We start from the raw sequence: 21,670 nt of genomic DNA on the forward strand, positions 1-21,670 counted from the left end.
CAATTATGCAACCCTGATCCACTCATTTATAGTTTTATTGGTGCAACTTCATCAAATATGTTGTAGTCAGTAAATATTTGGTAAGACCTTAAGTTATATTTTTGCTCTCTCTTCTAAAGCATACTTATGCTCTATACTTTGTAAATAGTTTTTTGTTTGTTGTATACCGTTATAAAAAAATTTGAGAAAATTTATAAAAATAAATTTTTTAAAAAATGGAAGCACTGAGAAAAGCTCAAATAAAAGATAAATGGACTAATTATACGAAATTTCAAGTAAATACACAAGATACCGTTTACCAAACTATAGACCAGGAATCTGGATGGCTTCTGCTACAGCGCCTCAGCATTGAGACCCCTATGAACTTAGGGCCAAGCTACAAGTGATGAATGACACTTGAACGGCAAGTGGATCGAGTGGAGAGCAAGTGGAGGGCAAGTGAACAGGGAGGAATACACTTGGGCCACTGCCGAGCAGAGGAGTGTTCTCTCGCCCAGCAAATGCCAATCCTGGCCCTTTCAGGCCCAATCCTGGCTTTTTCAGGCCCGTTCCAGGCCCAATCCTGGCTATTTCGGGCTTGAAATGGCCAGGCACGGGGGGGGGGGTATGTTTTGGCAGGAAAAAAGCCCTGGACAAATGGGCACAGAAGAGAAAAATGCCTAACCTCCCATCACTACATAAGTGAAGTAAGATCCCAGTGCGACACAACTAGCAAGTTAAGAACAAATTAAAATTATATGTAAAAATGTTACAACTGTACAAGAAATAAACCTTACACAAGAACAGAGGTATGCGGGAGGGAGCAGAGCTCACAGTTAGTGAACCACTAATTTTTTTTTACAGTTCTTCAAGTTTGGTATAAATAAATACCAATAGTCTGTAGGGGGTTAATACCCTTGGGCTGTTTAGCATAAAAATTAAGATTTTAAATGACTGATGAAACTCTTAAAACTACTACACGTAGAAGAGAAGCAAAAGATGACAGAAACAGAATCAGAATTCTAAATGCAGCTTTTCAGCAACTTGCATATAGACACAAAGAGAACGATTATAATAATCTGTGGAAAGAAACAGAAGATAACATCAAAAAAGAACAAGCAAGGGCGGCACCAGGGTTTCTGCTGCCCGAGGCTGCCCCTACGTGCGTGCACAGAGTGCGTGCATGTGCACCCCGGACTGTGTGATGATGTCACTGTGTGCAACATCATCATGCAGCAAGCTGGCCCCATTGGTGCAGCAGGCTGCTGGGACGACACGTGGAGGTTGCCCGCGCTCCCAGTTGGGCACAGCCACTAAGGTCACTACTGTCTACTCAGACTGGCAGCATCAGCTCTCTAAAGATGCAACATAAAGAGTGGAGGGGTTGAACAGCTTGATAATTTACTTGGTTTGAGACATCTGAATGCAACTTTGGGATACTGGGCCATAAGAAAAAGATTACCAAATACTTTTGTAGCTTCTATGTTATGCAAATACCCTAGGATGCTGTGAGTCAACTAATTATGCAGTAACGTTAATAAATAGCATCTTATTTCCAAAGTAATTCAATTAATATAATAATATTAAGATATAGCATGAAGGGAAATACATTTTGCATTTAAATAGACACAGTAAGGAAACTACTTAGTATCTGAAATAACAGCTCGGGGATAGAAATCTATATGAAATTCACTCCCTTTCAGCCTGAACCCTTCTTTCAATGTTGGACGCCTGGGCTCTTTACATAAGTCAAAATAATTGTTAGGAAACTGGCATGGATCCATCTATGTAATGCTCATGTAGCATTTGTCGTTTTTCATATGAAATCAAACGTGTCAACTTGTCACCTTCTACACTGGAAATTTCATTGCGCGCAGTGTGGCCTCTCAGGAAAAAGAAGCCCCCTTTGCCTATGCCCGATACCACTGTTTCAGGCTACTCCAGCGGAAGGCTGCCAAGAAGCTATGAAGTCCGGCTCAGATGAAATAGATGGTCCGTCCATCAGCATCCCCACCTCATTCTCCTCATCCGTCCCTTTCCTGCGAGTACGGTCGTTTACGAGCGCGTGGTTCTTCTGTATGCAACGAGAACGGGAGGCTTCCTTCTCTCAAGATGCCCCCTAGGCCCCCGCGCCAGCCCGCGGCTTTTCTAACTTTCCTGCAAAGCGTCAGTCCAGCGCCCAGTAAGGGAAGCGGCCCGGGGGAGAAGAGCGGGAAACAGCGGCGCCTCCCCCTGGGCGCGTGGCCACTCGCTCTTCGCCAGACACGTGAGAGAGGCCGCGGCTGGAGGCGGACTCAGTGCCCTCCGTCACCGCCCCTCGTGGGCGCGCGCAGGGCCGGGTCGGGCCCCAGGGGGCGGCCGCAGCTTCAGCAGCCGCAGCCGCAGCAGGCGTTGAAGCCAGCTGATCGATGGGGTCCGGTCGCTGCTGTTCCGTGGCGGAGGCGCTTCTGCTGCTGCTGCTGCCGACACTCCTGCTAGTTACACTATTTCCCCGGGTTCAGGTTCGCGCGGCTGGGCTCCTTTTCCCCGGTAAGTGTCCAAGTCCAGGCAGTCTCACAAAGGCTTGGGCATCCAGGGAGGAGCGAGGCTCGGTGGAAGGGTCGTCTTGGACTTTCTTCCGGCCGTGCGTAAAAGTAGCTGGTGTCCTAGCTCTTGGCACCGGCTGAAGTGTTTTCGGTGGCCCTGGGCAGCACTGATTTCTGAGCGAAGCAATACACGGTTTAGACTTCGTTGAAGAACAGACTGTTTCTGGGGATTGCAGGACTTGCTTGCCTGAGAGTGAAATTCAGCTCGCTTTGGCAACCAACCAATCCATAGGGCTGCGGGGGGAATCATTTGTACCACTGATTGCTGAAAATGACAATATGAATGCCAAACCGCAAGAGGAGTGCCGTTGTAGTTAGCAAGAGAATATAAGCGTTGTTTACGGCATTCGTTTGGAGGCAAGTTATATGGAGTTTAGCGGTTTTCACTTTTAGGCAAATTTCAGAAAAATAGTCTGTGGTAGCAGACAAAAAAATGCCGTGTCACGATTGAGACGTGAATTGTCATTTTGTGATGGTCTGAGTCTGATAAAATAGACTGTGTACTTTTTAACAACCCCCTGATCCTTTAATCCTATGACGAGTTGCTCCAGTTTAAGCCTAGTGAAATAAATTGGTTTAGATTTGCGTAACTCTGCGTAGGATTGCACAGCCCCAGGTGCCTTAACCCTTGTAAATTTTTGCTCAGGCAGAAGTGTCTTAAAGTGTTTAATCTGTGTGACCTTGTTGTTTCTGCTTCTTGAAAAGGATTCCGTTCCAGTTTTTCTAATTAGTAGGATTAGATAGTTAGCACATCTAAAGGTTCTGAGTTGCGAATTGCTCAGAATGGAGGGTGTGTATGTTTCAAGCAGGAGGCATAGTACAAAAATGTGCCTGGTTTACATGTATGTGTGCATAAAGTACCTTTATATCACAGCTGACCTACGGTGACCCCATAGGCTTTTCCAAGGCAAGAGATGTAGTTTTACCATTGCTACGTCAGGGTTTTCAAGCATAGAGGAGATAATTTTGAACTGGAAAAATGATTTAGGCTAAAATGTGACAGCAGGTCAGCTTCATTGTTTGGTAAAGTTTAGCAGATTTAGAATATGGAGTAGGCTAATGCAATGCTGGGTTAGATAATAATAACATACTTTGTAAACCGCTCTGAGTGGGCATTAAGTTGTCCTGAAGGGCGGTATATAAATCGAATGTTGTTGTTGTTGTTGTTAAGTTGTCCTGACGGATGGTATATAAATTGAATGTAGTTGTTATTACATCTTTAAGGTCAAAACAATGTTTTTGAATGTTACCACACTATTAAAAGTAGTATTTAAGCCAAAGTAATAAAAATTGTTAAGTGAAATAATGAAGAAATATAGGAGGATCTATTTACAACAACGCCAAATGTTTAAATGTAACATGGTAAAACTCCATTTTAATATATTGATTATTTCATGTATCTTGTTTGCATTTGGAGATTACAAATAATATTATTTCACGGCATTTTTGACACCGCAATGCTGATTTTTAGCTATGCTTCCAATGAATATTTGTTTCCTGTTGTAATCTGTGTATGTGATCATTACATTTTGGAACTGCATCATGAAGAGTTTTGTTTTTTTTAACCCATGGAGCTCAGGGCAGCATACATGGTTCACCTTCCTGCCTGTCATGTAGTGCGTACACAAAATATAAGCCCATTACATAGGGCTATCCTTTATCAATGGAATGCGATGAAGCAGGAATTTTGGGTTATTCCATCCATCTGCTTTCATTTTGAGGGGTATGCAAAGATGTGCTTTTTTGAGAGAAGGAGAGAATGAGCTTTTGGATATTTGTTTAATTTATTTATGAAAACATATATTCCGCTTTTCAACATGGTTCAAGACTTTTTACAGTAACAGTTTAAAAAATCTCTAAAAGAAAACTAAGATAAAATAACAAACCTGAGATCTCTCCCTCCTCCCCAAAAGATGCCAGTCATTCACATCTCATCAAAAGCCCTGGCAAATAAGCAAACCCTACAGCATCTCCTGAAGATCTCCAAAGAGAGGGGTCCCCTCATCTCCTCAGGGAGCCTGTTCCACAGATCAGGAGTGATGATGGAAAACGCCTGTGCTCTGGCTAATGCCAGATAGGCCACCCTAAGCGGTGGGACAGCCAACATATGGCTGCCTGAAGACCATAGTTGGTGCTCCAGGACATATAGAAGTCCTTCACATATGTGGGTCCCAAGTCATGAAGAACCTAGAAGGAGAGATGTCAAGGGATGCTTTGGTGCTGGCAAATGGCCATGAAGGGAAAAGACATCTAACTAATGAGGTTTTTAAAGAGATCTAGTTATTTTATGTTGTTTTAACTGAGCTGATTTTATAGTTTGTATTGTATATACTTATATACAACTTTTCCTCATCTTGTGGACAAAAGTCTGTAAAAAAATTCAGTAAATAAATTCAAAGGTTCCTGCTAGTCTCTTCATTTTATTATTTTATTTGAAACATTTCTACCCTTCCTTTCCACTAAATTGGGTCCTTAAAATGGCAAACAATTTAAAAATATTAAGACCAACTTTAAAAAACTCAAAACAATTCATAAGAGAAATTAAGACCGTAAACAGGAAGGGGCTGAAACAAAAAAGTTTTCACCAGCTGTCAAACATCCCACCACCATTTCCCCCTTTGCCAATCAGTTGTCTGCATTTTCTTTCTGCTTCTGCCAAGATCTCAGGATTCCTATTTTAGTGACAGTCTTAGGGCAGATTCACTTGACCAAACTGACACAATGGTAGCGCAGCTTTAGCTGAGTTCATAAGATCACTTTTCCTTTTGTTTGGGTTGCTGGTCAACGTATGTACCTCTCATTATGTGTATTTCTACCATGCTTTCTACACTTCATGCATTTGTTCATGAAAATGAATGCCACAATAAATTCCTTCGTGCTGCAAGACTCTGTCAATGTATATTTACCGTGTTATCACAAAGCTGCCAAAATGGGTTGATGGTTTGGTTGAATTGTGAGCTGTGTACATTGTGCAGCAATAACGGGGTTTTTTTACATGCAAATCTCTGCACAGACTCTCTTAACCACTTTTCTCAGTGACTTGTATGAACTGGCTGTCTCCCCCTAAACTCTAGATTTAATCAGTGTCTCAAACCTAGCTCTTCATTTCCTTTTTAGTTTCTCTTTGTATCACATACTTCACAGCTAAGTTATAGAAATGTGAATAGGTTTGGTCAGCTGATGCTGGCTTTATGTTTTACTTTCCTTTGTAACCTAAGAGCACCAAAATATATTATAGCCATGTTGCAGTAGTTTCAATGACATAATGTAATATAATTGCAACTGCATGATTAAGGTAGTTAACAGAAACATGATGTGGAATGTCTGGGACTCTATGCTCACCCTCAAGATTTTAAGATGTCAAGAGGCAGGGCTAGAAAAGTGTCGGTATTCATCAGACTATACAATTTAGGGGGGAAATTCCTAAAATCCTGGGCATCCAGGCCAGCGTCAGTGTTTTAAGTCAGCTGGGCAACTAGATCCAGTGACCCATTTGTATTCTTTCCCTTTAGTTTTCTTTTTTTTACACCACTCAATCTTACTTCTACAACCTACTCTTTGCAGATCTTCCAACTGGTCACTGGATTAGTTCTTCCTGCTAATTACTGCTAGAGCAGAGCTGATGCTAGTTGCTTTTTTGTGTTAGATCGATCTCCATTTTAAGCTAAGCTGAACATTTTGTTTGCTTGTATTGTCGAAGGCTTTCACGGCCGGAGAACGATGGTTGTTGTGGGTTTTCCGGGCTGTATTGCCATGGTCTTGGCATTGTAGTTCCTGACGTTTCGCCAGCAGCTGTGGCTGGCATCTTCAGAGGTGTAGCACCAAAAGACAGAGATCTCTCAGTGTCACAGTGTGGAAAAGATGTAGGTCATTTGTATCTACTCAGGAGGGGTGGGGTGGGAAAGGTGTTATTGCCATATATCAAAGGAATTACTGATCAGAGGGGAAAGCTTATGAAAAAGCATAACCTTCAAGCAGTGTTCAGACCCACCCGAAAAATATAACAGATGCTACGATCAGCAAAAGACAGTAGAGACCCCCTCACCTCTGCAGGAGTATACCGTATACCCTGCAGCTGTGGACAAGTTTACATCGGGACCACAAAGCGTAGCATCCAGACAAGAATAAAAGAACATGAAAGACACTGCAGACTTGGACAACCTGAAAAATCAGCAGTGGCTGAACATAGCCTAACGCAAACAGGGCACAGTATCTTATTCCAGGACACCAAAATACTGGACAACACTCCCAACTACTTTGTTAGACTGCACAGGGAAGCCATTGAAATTCACAAGCATAAGCAAAACTTCAACAGGAAAGAAGAAACCTTAAGAATGAACAGAGCATGGTTTCCAGTTCTGAAAAACACCAGGCTAACAAAACATTCTATCCCCGACAATAGCCCTGCAGAGAAGATTAGCACATCAAGTACCAATCCATATGCAAAAGAACCTCCTCAGGATACAGTGAAGCCTCCCGCCATTAGCATTCCACACCCTGGGAAACTCTTACAGGATGACTCAGCTCAACCCCACCCCTCCTGAGTAGATACAAATGACCTACATCTTTTCCACACTGTGACACTGAGAGATCTCTGTCTTTTGGTGCTACATCTCTGAAGATGCCAGCCACAGCTGCTGGCGAAACGTCAGGAACTAGAATGCCAAGACCACGGCAATACAGCCCGGAAAACCCACAACAACCATTTTGTTTGCTTGTTTGAAATTAGTGCATGTGAACTACTAAATGGTGTGACCTTGGGTTATAATTACATAATCCTATAGTCAAGCAATTTTAAGCTACACACTTAATGGTATGAGAAGGATAATAAATGTATGTTAGTATATCTTCAAATAATTATTTTATTAAAATATTTAAATACTGTTTTTCCATACAAAAAGGTCCCTTAATGTAGCTGTTGGTAATAATAATAATGGTTAATAATAGTAACAATCAGATTTTATCAGGCACACACAGAAAAATAACCCACAAGGAAATTTAAAAAGCAACAGCCAGATTTGATCACTCATACACACACGCACACACGCACGCACGCACACACACACACACACACACACACACACAATCCAAAAGGGCATTTAAAAAGTAACAACAATCAACAAAAATAGAAACACAACAAAGTGTTCTTAGAAATGAGTACACAGGAAACATATCCTGGAATTGAGAAAATATTAGACCCCATAGAAAACAAGCTTATGGTGAAATATGCTATTACATTCAGCTCTATCTTCATGCTACCAGCAGATCCCAGGGAGGCAGTGGAAACTGTGAACATATGCCCTGAGTAGGGTTGCCAGGCCCCCTCAACTTCCCGGCGGGGGATAGGGGTCTGGCACTTACCTTGGGGGAGAAGGGGGTGCACCCCCCACAAGCACGATGACATCACTTCAGGAGTGATGTCATCGTGTGGCCCCTGGGAGCGAGCCCAGGCTCCACAGGGGCTCAAAACTGACCCGATCCGTGCTGAAACGGGCCCGTTTTGAGGCACTGTGAAGTGCAGGAGTGTTCCTGCACTCCGCAGCGCCCGAAAACGGGCCTGTTTTGCCATGGATTGGGCCTGTTTTGAGGCACTGCGGAGTGCCTCAAAACAGGCCCGATCCACAGAAAAACGGGCTCGTTTTTGGGCACTGCAGAGCGCAAGAGCGCTCCTGCGTTCCGCAGCGCCTCAAAATGGGCCTGATTCACAGCAAAACGGGACGGAAACGAGCCTGATTTTGGCCAAAACAAGCCTGATTTCTGCTGAAACGGCTCTATTTTGAGGCTCTGTGGAGTGCAGGAACCCTCCCGCGCTCCGCAGTGGCCCCAATCCAGGCCAAAACGGCCCGATCCCGGCAGCTGCTGCACTGCGAGGGAGCACGCCTGGAAGGTGCACACCCCCCGCTGGTTAGGTAAGTGGGAGCGGCATGTGGGGAGCAGGGGCGGGGGATCCCCGCCTCCACCGGGGGTTTGGCATCCCTAGCCCTGAGGCAGTTTTGGAGTGTATGAGGATAACAAACTGAAACTTTATTTTAACAAAGCAGAGATGTTTCTGGTGTGTGTGGGGGGAAAGATCTGACTAAGGAAATGGCTTATCTCCTCTTCTAGATGGGGTTGCACTCCCCCTAAAGGAGTAGGTTTGTAGTTTGGGGGTGCTGCTGGACCCAGGCCTCTTGTTGGCTAAACAGATGGCAGAGTTGACCAGGGGTGCCTTCCAACAGCTTTGGCTGGTGAGCGAGCTGTGGCTCTTCCTAGGTGGAAAAGATCTTTGTGTAGTAATACACGCCCTGGTAACACCTAGATTAGATTACTGCAGTGCACTGTATTTAGGAATGCCCTTAAAGGATGTCCAGAAGGTAAAAAATGCTAACTGGAGTGGGCTGTAGGGACCATATCACTTCAGTCTTGTTCCATCTGTGCTGGGTCCCAATTTGCTTACAGCCCAATTCAAGGTGCTTTAAAGTCCTGTACAACTTGAGGCCTTCTCCCATATAAACCTACCATTTCAATCCAGTCATCTTCAGAGGCCCTGCTTTGGATGCCCTCATGCCCCCACTATCTGAGGCTAGATGGGTGGCAACCTGAAGAAGAGCCTTCTCAGTTGTGGCACCAAACATTTGGAACTCCCTCCCCAGCGAGATTCATCTGTTCTCCTCTACTGCTGTCTTCCACCAGCAAGTGAAGACTTTTCTTTCATTTATCATATCTCCAATAACTGTTATTGGCGCTTTTCCTTGTTCTTGGTATTGGCATGTCTACGTGTATATATTGATTTATACTATTTGAAATGTTGTTTTAAATTAAAGTTTAAATTGTTTAAAAATTTTAATGTTTTAATGTTGGCTACTTTGGGGACCCTGTTTGGGTGGAAAGGCAGCATTCAAATGTTTTAAATAAATAATCTAAATGTAAGCAGAAAGACCCAAAGGTTGATCTCATAGTAGAGAATACCATAACCTTAATATCACCACAGAGAGGTCCTGTTTTGTGTGAATTTCCACTGCCCCTTAAACAGAAGTGGAACATTCAGTAGGGCCTCATTTGAAGATCTAAGTTGGGCTCATCCATTATGGATCATAGTCCCAAACTGTTTAGGGCTTGAACAGTCAGTAAAAACATGTTGAATTAGGTTTAGAAACACATTGGGAACCATTGAAGAAAATATGTTATGTGATCCAAAATTATTTATTTATTGAGAAAATATATATGCTGCCTTTCCAGAGACCTGCTTGAGTGAAACAATATAATAAAGTGGAACAATGCCTGCTTGAGTGAAACAGTACAATAAAATCATATATACTGGCCTCTGTTAGTGCTTTTGTACGTGCATTCAGTGCCAGTTAACGTTTTCCAAAAGCTGTCAGACTCAGAATGTATTACAGTAGTCCAATATCAGGATTTTCGTCCAGTGGAACCTTAGACACCAATAAGATTTTCAGAATGTAATCTTCTGTCATAGCTGTTTGAAGATAGGAGCTCTGACTCTCAGAGCTTACACTCTGGAAATCTTATTGGTGTCTAAGGTGTCACTGGACTCAAATTCTACTGTAGACCAACACAGCTACCCACCTAAATTAGTCTAATATGAATATAACCAAGGTGTGTATGACAGTGGCCAGACCAGCTTTCTCCCAGGAAGGATGAAAGCTGATGCCTCAACATAAGATAAACAAAAAAATGCCCCTGCCACAGCCACCAGCTGAACATCTACAGCACTCGGAAACTGCATATTATTGACAGATGTTCAGACAACTTTCCCCAGCTGTTTTATGTAGAAATAAAGTAGAACGGGTATCAAGATGGAAACTTGCAGGACCCCATAAGCCAAAGGCCAAGGAGTTAAAATCAATATCCCATCACCTCTTTCAGGGAAGGAATGCCTTATGTGCCTTCCCCAAGAATGGTATGTTGGTAACTGGTTGATGTTTGTTCAAATATGTAGGGTCTTACAAAGATGTTTTCAATAAAGATCTTCTAATAGCCGCTCTTCTCTCAAGCAGACGAGTGGCCCTCTGGCTGCTTTAATTAGTAGGGGAGCAAAGGGGGTGACTGTGCAAGATATGCGTTTGACTCTAGTGTAATGAATTCTCAGAGCATGCTTGCAAGAATCTTAGCTACTACAGTTCTGCTAAAGAACCTGGAACATGATGGAAATCATATTGTGTGCTGGGGACAGGGTGTGGTGGCAGGGGTAAGCATTTTAATAAGTAACAATATATTAGCAAATAGCTAAAATATTGCTATTGATTGCCTGACATTTTCATTTATCACCTTTGAAAGAGGACATTTTGTAGGAAAAACAAACACTGAAAATGTAGTTATTTGTTATTTGGGTCCTAAACATGCAGGGTTGTCACTTCACCCAGCCATTTCCTGCAGTCTATATAACTTGTTCTTTTCCTGAAATGTAACTTTCCTATTCCTGCTCTGAAGTTTTCCACCTGGATCTTTTAACTGTGAGCATGGTATTGTGTGTTGTTTTTTAGAAGGTAACTCCTGGCTGCCTTCTCCGGTAATACTTCTTACCAGATGTAACACTTGCTTTTCATTCTAAAAAGCTAATTTTGGAACTGTTAAAAAAACACCCTTGAATGACCATCTGTTTAATGGAAAGTAAAAGTTTAATGTGTCTGTGGTTGTGATTTTGAAATTCTTGACCTGTCTAAATGCTTATTTCTGTTAACTGCCCCTCCCCCATTTTAAGGTTACATTTTATGAAAATAATATCACAGTAATAAAACCTTATTTCTTTCAGTAACTGGCTAACATGCTACGGTTTAAACTTCTGTTTCCCTTTAGCTTAAATGTATCTGAATATGTGCTCTCATTTTCTATACTGAATGGTGGCCTGTTCTCATAGCGATTTGGCCTGTAGTAGTTGCTTGACGATCCTGCATGTCTTGAGTCCTTCAGTGTGTCTAGTTCTATGCAGCTGCTGCTATGCGTGGGATTAAGCTTTTAATATGCACTACAAACGTTTAAAAAAATATTTGGCGATACAAAGAAAAGAATCCTGTGCATGTTATTGACTACATGTGACTGGATGGCCACATAGAGGAAACTGTTATGCCTACGAATCTCAATCAGCAATCAGCCACACTAGGAGTTACCATATGAATTGCCCCTAGTGTACAGTTCCATATGGAGAGATTTTTGATTTGTATAAATCAGCAACAATCAATGTAATGTAGTGATTGTTGGTTTCTTCTGAGCAAGATATTCTTGAAACATAACCTTGTATCTGGATGTAATATGTCAGTAACATGACATATTACATCCAGATAACAATAACATTTTTATATGAACAACCCTGTTATGTGGAGGACATTTGAACCCTCAAAATCCTTGAAAATGTGGAAGAGGGAGATCTGCAGTGCTTCCCTGATCCTGAAGTGTCTATCTTCTTGCCCTCTGTAACTTAACCCATGAGCAAAGTAAAGTGCAGAAAATCAGGTGTTAGTTAGAAAGTCAATACTACCTCAAGGTTAGAGGAAGACGTTCTGGAGAACTTGGGGTTTAATAGGAAAAATTATTCTTCTTCCAGCCATTTTTGGGAAGACAGCAGGAAGATGGCAGAGAAGCATGCAGGATTCCTTCATTCCAACCAGCAGTGAAAAATAGCTCAGATTAATGAAGTGCCTCCTAATGTTTATAGAATGGTTATACTGGTTGTTGCTGACCTTTGCATGGTCACACCCATTCTTAACTTTTTCTTTCCAAACTTGTGAGGCAGGGAGATCTTTGCACCTTTCTTTAATTTGTGGTGTGTTGCTTGGGTTTGTGCAAATAGGTCTAAAATGCATTAGTATAATTGCTGCTAATGTTGTGGAGGCAGTCATAGATGCCAGTATGAAATGTTTTGTCAACAAGTTATCAGGTTTTTTTCTAACACTAGTTTCAGTGATACCATATGTACTTTAGCACTTAAAACAGACAGCTATTTTAACAGCTAAAATGTTTACCAAAGCATGCAATAGCTACTTGAAGGCTAGTCTAGTATTACCTGTATCCCTGCTGCTGCCTTAATATCTGCATTAGAGGTGCACAACAGATGGTCCGTGGGCAACATGTGGTCTGCAGAGGCATGACATGCAGCCTAATGCCACTGATTGGCATCTGTGTGCCCTCTTCCTGTGAGAACTCACCTAAGAGGTGCCAGTTCCCCAAAAGTCAAAAAACCAGACTTTCAGATGAGTCTGAGGCTTCATGCTTGCCCTTGTAAATGCAGCATATCAGCTGAATCTTTTGGGAGACCTCAGTCCTGATTGGGGTTTACTGCAGGGCAGGGGAGAGGATGCCACCCCAGATAATCAGCGATGTTTTGGGATAGCTCCTAGGATGTAGAGGCTGGGCACAACCACAGTGATAAGGTAATATTCAATTTATTAAAATGTAAACAGTAACTGTTATGGAATTTTTAGCCCCCATTTCATAAAATCTTATTCTGAGCATACATTCAAGCTACCAGCAAACAGAAATCTGTAAAGCCTTGCTCTAAGTGCCACATTCCTTCTTCTGATATATCCTGTTTGTTACATATGTCTCCTGTGGATGAGACAGGTTACTGAGCAATGTGTAAACATTTTGTTGTTTTGGTTATTCTAATTAAATAAAGTAAGATTTCAACCTTGAATGAATTCCTTCCCAAGGCATATATCAGATACATGGCTCCAGCTTCTCAAATGTTTGTATAATTCATTTGTTACTCAAGCTTGTCAGATGTCATGTTCTCTGGGAAAATGCGTGTATGCGTCATTTTGACTGGGTTTCATCCTAACCTTTGATCTTTTATTCTGTAAACAATCAGTACTGAAGGGTACATAAGGCCCGCCAATGCTACTGGTCTTTACACACGTCTCCTAGAAATGGAGAATGTGTCTGGGATCATTCCATGTAAGAAATAAACTCATTTTTCTTCTGTAATCACTGCATTTGGTATCTTAAAATATATATGGGTTAGAGGTAGTAGGAGACTTACAAATTGGAAGCAGGTTACTATTACAAAAATTCCCCTAACAGTAACTCAAGTGAGTTCTAACAACCTAATCTAGTACAATGCTTCAGTTGGTAAAGCATCCAGTTATTATACATTTATAGCTATGATCTGATTTATAGAGTGAATTTCAAATGTACAAAGCACTTGGCACATATTATCTCAGCAATTTGTGCAAAACCTCTCTAAAGTTGGCCAATAGTTTTATCCTCATGTAGAAACGCTACTGTACTTCCATCTGGTGATAGCAAGTGGACCACAGCAGTCCACTTAGCTCCAACCAAGGACTAATCTAACCCATCTAAATGTTCTGTGTGTCGCATGGCTGCATTGGACAGGGAGGGTTTGCATCTATTAGTTCTGTATCAGGTAAGTATACTAATCTATATAAGTAACCACCATCCTATAATTGTGTGCTTAGATGATGTTTCTGAATGTCTGGGTTGATTGCTGTGAGCATAAACTGTGTACATTCACCATCTTGCACGCCTCACCTGTTTTTCCTCAGATGTAGACGAGTGTGCCCAAGGGCTTGATGACTGTCACCCAGATGCAATTTGTCAGAATACTCCAAAGCTGTACAAGTGCACCTGTAAGCCAGGTTACAGTGGAGATGGAAAGATATGTGAAGGTAACTGGACGGTGGTTTTACATGTTCTATTTACAGAACACAGGAGAAATAAGTGCATCACTGTAGCATCTTGGGTCAAAATGCCCAAGATGGTCAATGTCAATGTGTGATGATGAAAACTAAACAACAGCATTTGCTATATTTGAACTATCTTTCCACTTGTGTTAAAGCTCCAACATTGCAGCTATGTTTGTGTGTGGTTAAGAATAATAGCAGATTTTAAAAGGAGCATTGTTTTTGTCCGGTCCCCCCTCACATCCATTATATATTTATATATGAATGAAATGGAGAGAGAGAGAGAGAGAGAGATAAAAAAAGGGTTTTATATATGTTTACCGCATAAGAAGATAAAGGGAGAGAGAAAGAGAGAAAGCCATCTTTCAGTATTGCAGCTAGTCTTCTTGTGTTTTTAAAATTGTCTGTTTACCCAAACTTTGCTTGATAGTTTTCACGGGTGAAATCTCTTACAAAAGGATCTGATGCATTTGCTCTTTAGCATGCGGTTATGCAAGCCTTGTGAGAAGTGTCTTTTTGAAGATGGGAAGAGCAGGAGAAACCAAACAGCTGCAACCATTCTCTCTAGGGGGCACTGAAGAAATAACTCAGCTGAAATTTAGCAAGCTATCTGTGAACTGTTGCTTAAATAATGTGTCTAAGCTTAATGAGGATGTCTTTTGTCAAAAGAGGGATTTCATCCTACATTGATGATAGAGTTAGTACTGTGGTTGTTACTGGATTCAGCTTGTGTATAAGAGAGAAGTGAATTAGGCCGAGAATCTTCAGAGGTAACTGTTTTTCTGTTTTACTTTGCATGGTAAACTGGTATTAGGAAGGATTTAAACTAGATCCAGAGGGTTGTGCAAGCATTTAAGCAGCACAGTAGGGGTGGAAGGCAGGAGGCAAGGCAAAGAGTTATTCTACAGCATGAATGGTTACCTATTCCCAGGGCTTTTTTTCAGCTGGAACGTGGTGGAACGGAGTTCTGGAACCTCTTGAAAATGGTCACATGGCTGGTGGCCCCGCCCCCTGATCTCCACACAGAGGGGAGTTGAGACTGCCCTCCACGCTGCTGGCATGGAGGGCAGTCTCAACTCCCCTCTGTCTGGAGATCAGGGGGCGGGACCACCAGCCATGTGACCATTTTCTCCAGGGCAGCCCACTGAGTTCCACCACCTCTTTTCCCAGAAAAAAGCCCTGCCTATTCGTTTTCTTTATCTCTGTACAGCAAACTGGTTCAGTGTAAGATTGTGTGGCCAAGAGGCAGGACTTCTCCATCCACACACAGAAAATTTACTCATGCAATCCCGTGCAGCACTATTCCAGTCTCAGTCCAAGTTTAGAATGGAATAAATATAGGACTGTACTTGTAAATTTGCAGAGTGTTGTATGAATGGCCTAATGCATTTTGATACTATTGGGAATCAGTCTATAAATAGTTTCTTAAATTTGGTTTATTTGCAAGGCGTAGATGATTCAAGATAGCAGTTACTCTTAGTATATATGTAGTATAATCGTGTCATGGCCTGTCTAGCAAACAAGCAGACATCCATCATACTGACTTTTGTTTTATTCCCCAGACATTGATGAATGTGATAATGACTTCAATGGAGGCTGCGTGCACGAATGTTTCAACATTCCAGGCAATTATCGCTGTATGTGTTATGATGGTTTCATGTTGGCTCAGGATGGCCATAATTGTCTCGGTAAGGAGCATGCTGCAGAAGGCACCAGCATCAGTGCTAAATGTCAGTAATGTAAAAGCACTTGTGTTAATCACCAGTGCTCTGAACTTCAGAAGAAAGGCAAAGTTAGTTTAATAACCTAATAAGTGGTTCTGCTGTTTGATATTTGTTAATTGTCAAATATGGGAGCTAGTGCTTATATGTACATACCCTAAACCATAGGAATGGAAGGGAGGAAGTCCAACCCTAAACTGTTTTCTCAGTACACAAGATGCTTTGCAAAATACTTGGAATATTAGGGTGAAACATGTCATGTTTTTCAGGCAGGCATTCTGCTCTTTTGGCAGTTGGACTGTCAAGTTCTTGCTTGGAGATGGTGCCCGAGTCTTTCTTTGCATTGCGAGGGCTGCGGGCACTGTGCCTCCCTCGTATGCTACCAGTCTTTTTCCTCCCTTGCCTGCTGTGGTAACCCTATTTAAGAAATGCTGATCACTTATGGAATTTGTGTTACCTTCACAATTGCTGCCTGTTAAGGGCCTGAAAGCTCTACCAGAAGGAAAATGGCATCAACCCTGGTAGAAAATGCCAAAGCACTTTGAATACTATATTGAGAATTGAGCGGTCCATGTTCTATCTGAGATTTTATTAATTTCGTTACTTCCTTTTCCTCCTTGCTTTGCAAGGATATTTTGAAAGATATTATAGCATTGTGGCTGCTTGTAATGACATGCTCCTTGAAGTTGTTTGAGTGCCAGACCCTCAAGTTTGCCACAACATCTGTGGCCAGCGACTTGCTACTGGGAGGTAAGAAGGTGTGTCCAATCAGCTTGGAGTCAAGTATGTGGAAATCACAGCAGAAGATCACCGAAGAGTCAGAAGTCAATGAGAATGGCTTAAAGAAAGTTGTTCAAAAGATTTAGATCTGATGATTTGGAGAAGACAAGTAGAAAATGAAGGCTCATTTTCTCTGATTCTGATTGTTTTTGCATTGAATTTGCTTTGTTATATCGAATTTAGATTCCTGAGAATCTCAGCCTTCACTTTAAAATGAATGGAAACCTCCTTGTACTTACCTTATTGAGGTATGGTTGAAAATGTGCAGGCAACCTGTGAAAAAGATCAGAGAGTGTAGCTGGTAGATTCCTCTGTACTATTCGTTTCTCTTCTTGTTACCAACATGGAATATTATTTATTTATTTATTTATTTATTTATTGCTTAAAATATTTATATGCCCACTTTTCTCCTGAGCACCTCTGGAACCAATATGAAATTATCAGAGCCTATTGACAAGATTGCTGTCTGGTACCCTCTCCTTCAGAGTTTCAACTCATCATTGTTGCAACTTTTGAAATCCCCCAGAGTGTTTTGGAGTCCCCTAAGAGCCATATGTTTCTAGGATAGATTTTTCAAATGTACCCCCTATGGGACAGCAAAGCCATCCACAACTTCAACAGGTAGCTGTCTGACTACAACAAATGTTCTCAACTCAGCCTCTGCAGAGATTACCAGAAAACTGCTTGGTAAAGAAGAGTAGATCCAGCATGTGTCGTTTTCATATATAAAGCCAAGTATAATCCAGGAACAGTCCCATGGTTACTGTGGTAGCCAAGAAGTCCTGAGCATAGCCAGACAAAGCAACTTCATGCACTGAGAATTTCAAAGTAATAATACGATTTATTCTTTGAGGGAATTTTTATTCTTTAAGAAGCTTTATAGATTAAGATAAGAAAACAGGAGCCCCTCCATAAGGGCTGGCACTCCCTAATCTCTTATCATCTGTAATAAGGATAGTTCAGCATTCTGGTCCTTTGTAAATTCTGCTGTCAAATAATGGACAACAATCTCTTACTGTGTATCTCCCTAGGTATGGGATACTTATTTTATGAATTTATTTTACAGTAACTGTTTCCTCTACCCAGGAGCTGTTACCTCTACCCAATTACCAACATGGCCACTGGTTCCTGTTAATGAAGTACTGGCTCTTATAGGTCATCTACGCCAGGAAAGCCCCTGGACCAGATTTGATTCCTAGTGAGCTCTTTAAGGTGAATCCATCATGGTGGGCCAAAATCCTGGCTCTTCTTTTTACTTACATAAATGCTTCTGGTACAATCCCCAATGCATGGGAACACTCAATAATAGTCCAATTTTTTAAAAAGGGTCAAAGATCTGATCCTACATGCTATTGACCAATTAACACCTCATATTTATATTTAAAGCTTCTTGAGAACCTCAACAGCATGAGGTTCTGGGCTGGGAACAAATGGGGTTCAAATTAGGCTTCTTCTGTCCTGGACCATTATTTAGAGCTCTGTTGCCTAGCTGAGAAATATACTCGCTTACATCTTTTTGCGGAGTTTATGGATCTTGAGGGAGCTTTTGATTAAATTTGTAGAGTGAGATTATGGACAAAATTAGCAAATGCTTCCGTAGGTAGATGACTTCTGTGGCTAATCCAACAATTTCAAACTGGTCTTACAGCCCAGGTTCATTGTGGCCTGAAAAACCAATTGTCTGGATCATTTAAATTAGACAAAGGAGTGAGGCAAGGATGCCTTCTAGCCTCTGTATTGTTTAATTTATACATAAACTATATGTTTTCAAATTTTTCTGAGTCTTCCCATCTGCTTAAATTGGCCAAGTCTAGTGTCCTTATTCTTCTTTATGCAGACAATGCTGTTCTTCTTTCCCGTACTAAAGTGAGGCATCAAACATCATTAAGATTTTTTTCACATTATTGTTCTAAGGACAGCTTGCAAATTAATTATAAGAAGTCAAATATGTTTTCTCAAAGAAAAGGAAAAACACCCTTCTTTGATTGGTCCTTAGATGGTCTTATGCTTGACCAGGTCAAGGAATTTAGACATTCAGGTATTCTTTTTACATCAAATTTGTCTTGGAGCATCCACCATAAATTGGCACTCAGGCCAAACCTAGTGCAAGAGCAATTGATTTTTTTTTCTCCTTCTAAAGGTGGAAGATACATACTTGGTGCTATTCTGGCTTTTTATTTAAAAGTTATCACCCTTCCTATTTGGTGTTCCTATTTGGATAGGTTCTGTCACTGAGGATCTGGATTGTCTCCTCCGATTTCTTTGGAGGGATCCTCGAAAGCCCACGCCAGGTGCCACTGGACTCCCCTCGATCTTGCTTCTGTAAAGGAAATCAGTTACCTGTGATAATGAGATAACCATTCATAGTCCCTATTCAGTCCCAGCTTGACAGACAACTTAACACCCACTCAACTTAACTTCAGGACAACTTAACACCCACTCAGAGCAGTTTACAAAGTATGTCATTATCCCCACAACAAAACACCCTGTGAGATGGGTGGGGCTGAGAGAGCTAGAAGCTGTGAGTGACCCAAGGTCACCCAGCTGGCTTCAAGTGGAGGAGTGGGGAATCAAACACAGTCCTCTAGATTAGAGTCCTGCCACTCTTAACCACTACACCAAACTGGCTCTTTTAGCTTATCACTTTGAATTTCCTATTTCAGATGGACAGTCCTTTTTTCTTTTGCGACAAAGATCTCCAAATTACTTTATCAGTTGCCATTTTTCCCATTCTTTCATTTTTAAGTCATATTTATGTTGCTCAAGAGCATTGTCTCATAGAGCTTCAACAGGAAAAAGGAAAACAACCTCGTTATGAATGTTGAAGTCTCCCAGAAGGTGGGTGGTAGGCAAAGAGAAGCTCTAACCTGGCTATGGTATCCATCACAAACAACATTTAATGAGTGTTAGCTGCTAACTGTATCAGGCACCTGCAGAAGAGAAAGACAAAGTATATCCACTCTGGCAGGAGATAAAAATAGAAAATGTTGCAAAAAATGATGAGTTTTAAGTCAGTTTGATTTATAAAAAGTAATAAAGCACTTAAAAGTTGCCACAAATATAATCATATAATGTGTTATATGTCTTCTTATATAATGTCTTGTATACAAGACACTTCTGCTTAGGAAAGCTTTTGATTCCCATAGGAATGTACTTGTTAGGAGGCTCTACTTCGACTAAGTTCTTTTATTGTATTACATAATATTTCTTATTATTGTTTATATGTATCCTTTTGTAAATTGGGATTGGCACCAATCTTATGAAGAAATATGGGGAATAAAGATTTTATGTAAATATATCTGCTTTTTTCCCTTGTGATGCTTTATTGTGCTTCTTGGAAGACATGTGACCCATTTAGCTGAGGTTGTACTTTCTAATGTATCTCTGGAGAATATAAAAGGACTTAACTGTGAGGAAATTGCTGATTTGTTTTCTGTGTTATATTGAGCCTGCTTTTTAAATATACATTACTTTGCCTTAATAAACATTCTTGATTATGATCCTTCTCTTTTTACTTTCCTTTGCAGCTAGAAGGGTTTTAATTGAAAGCGTTTTGGCAGAACTGTTATTGGTTGTTATGGATAAGCAGTAGAGATAAGCAGTATATTGACATGATAGATTATGTAGTATTATCAAGATTTTATTAACTTCTTATTTGTGATTGATACAGGCTACTATGTGACCAAAAATAGCAGGTACAAACCTGCTGTCTCTTATTTTTCAGATACAGATGAGTGCTTATTCAACAATGGAGGCTGCCAGCATGTTTGTGTCAACACAGTGGGGAGCTATGAGTGTCGTTGCAATGATGGATTTTTTCTCAGCAATAACCAGCACACTTGCATTCACCGTTCAGAAGGTACAGCCTAGCCTGTATGTTTTTCATTTTAAGAATCCTGAATCAAGCGCTGTGCTGTTTTCTAGGCAGTGTATGCTTCTGTAAATCATTGTTGTGAGTCTTACTGAAACAAGGGAAGATCTTAATGTGGATCCCCCAGCCAGTCCAGGTGTTCCGGATGATTCCTTGGTCCTGGACCTATTTCAGTCCAGCTTCCATCCTGGCTATGGGATGGTGATGGAAATGGTTGTCTGCACAGATGATCTTTGGTGACATCTGGATTGGGGCAGGTTGGTGCTGCTGTTATTATTAGATCTCACAGCGGCATTCAAAATGTTCGACTACAACCTTTTGTCCCACTGCCTTGTCAATGTGGGGATACGTGGGACATCTTTGCAGTGGTTAGTCTCCTTCACAGGGACAGAGGGGAGCACAGCAGATATTATCATGCCACCAGTTGGTGTATGGCGTGTCTCATGGGGCACTTCTCTTCCTGATGTTTAGCATATGAATGTGCTCCCTTACCCAGGTGATCCATACTTTTGGGCTGGGTTGTCACTAGTATGCTGATGACAGCCAGCTATTATTGTTGATGGACGATCAAATGGACACCGCACCAGATGCTCTGGCCTGGCGGGGGCGGGGGGGAGAAATGGATGTGGGGATCTGGGTCCCGCCTTTTGACAGAACGTAGTTGATGCCTGTGTCATCAGTGAGGAGCCTGGGTGTGATCCTGAATGCCTCCCTTTCTGTGGAGGCCCAGATAGCAGTAGTTGCCAGGTCTGCATTTTTCCATCTTCAGCAGGCCAAGGCAGCTTGCCCCCTATCTCTCCCTCCAGGACCTAATTACGGTGATCCATGTAACAGTCACCTCCAGACTGGATTACTGCGACTCGCTCTTCACAGGGCTGCCTTTGGGTCTTACCCAGAAATTTCAGCTGGTCCAGAATGAAGCAGCATGTTTCCTTACCAGTACATGGTTTAGGGCTGGGTGGAATGGTCTTCCAATTGAAATCCAGGCCTTGCAAGATCTGTTGCAATTCTGCAGGACTTGTAAAGTGGAGCTGTTCCTCTGGGCCTTTGGTTGAGGCAGTCCTTCCATCCTGACTGCCCATGTCCCACCCACCCGCT

The 21,670-nt window shown here is 41.7% G+C and overlaps 1 protein-coding gene across 8 annotated transcripts in view; it reads left to right on the forward strand.

Annotated features, from left to right (window-relative positions):
- The first annotated feature begins 2,343 nt into the window (after nt 1-2,343).
- The window catches only part of SCUBE2 (signal peptide, CUB domain and EGF like domain containing 2), a 104,027-nt gene continuing 84,700 nt past the window's right edge, over nt 2,344-21,670 (forward strand). For all 8 annotated transcript variants that reach the window (XM_054970766.1, XM_054970767.1, XM_054970770.1 and 5 more), the window contains exons 1-4: nt 2,344-2,508; nt 14,063-14,185; nt 15,763-15,888; nt 20,426-20,560. In XM_054970766.1, coding sequence (XP_054826741.1) covers nt 2,388-2,508; nt 14,063-14,185; nt 15,763-15,888; nt 20,426-20,560 — 505 coding nt within the window. In that variant the 5' untranslated portion in view covers nt 2,344-2,387. The remainder of the gene's footprint in view (nt 2,509-14,062; nt 14,186-15,762; nt 15,889-20,425; nt 20,561-21,670) is intronic.

This window comes from Eublepharis macularius, chromosome 2, assembly GCF_028583425.1.
Source record: "Eublepharis macularius isolate TG4126 chromosome 2, MPM_Emac_v1.0, whole genome shotgun sequence".
NCBI lineage: Eukaryota > Metazoa > Chordata > Lepidosauria > Squamata > Eublepharidae > Eublepharis > Eublepharis macularius.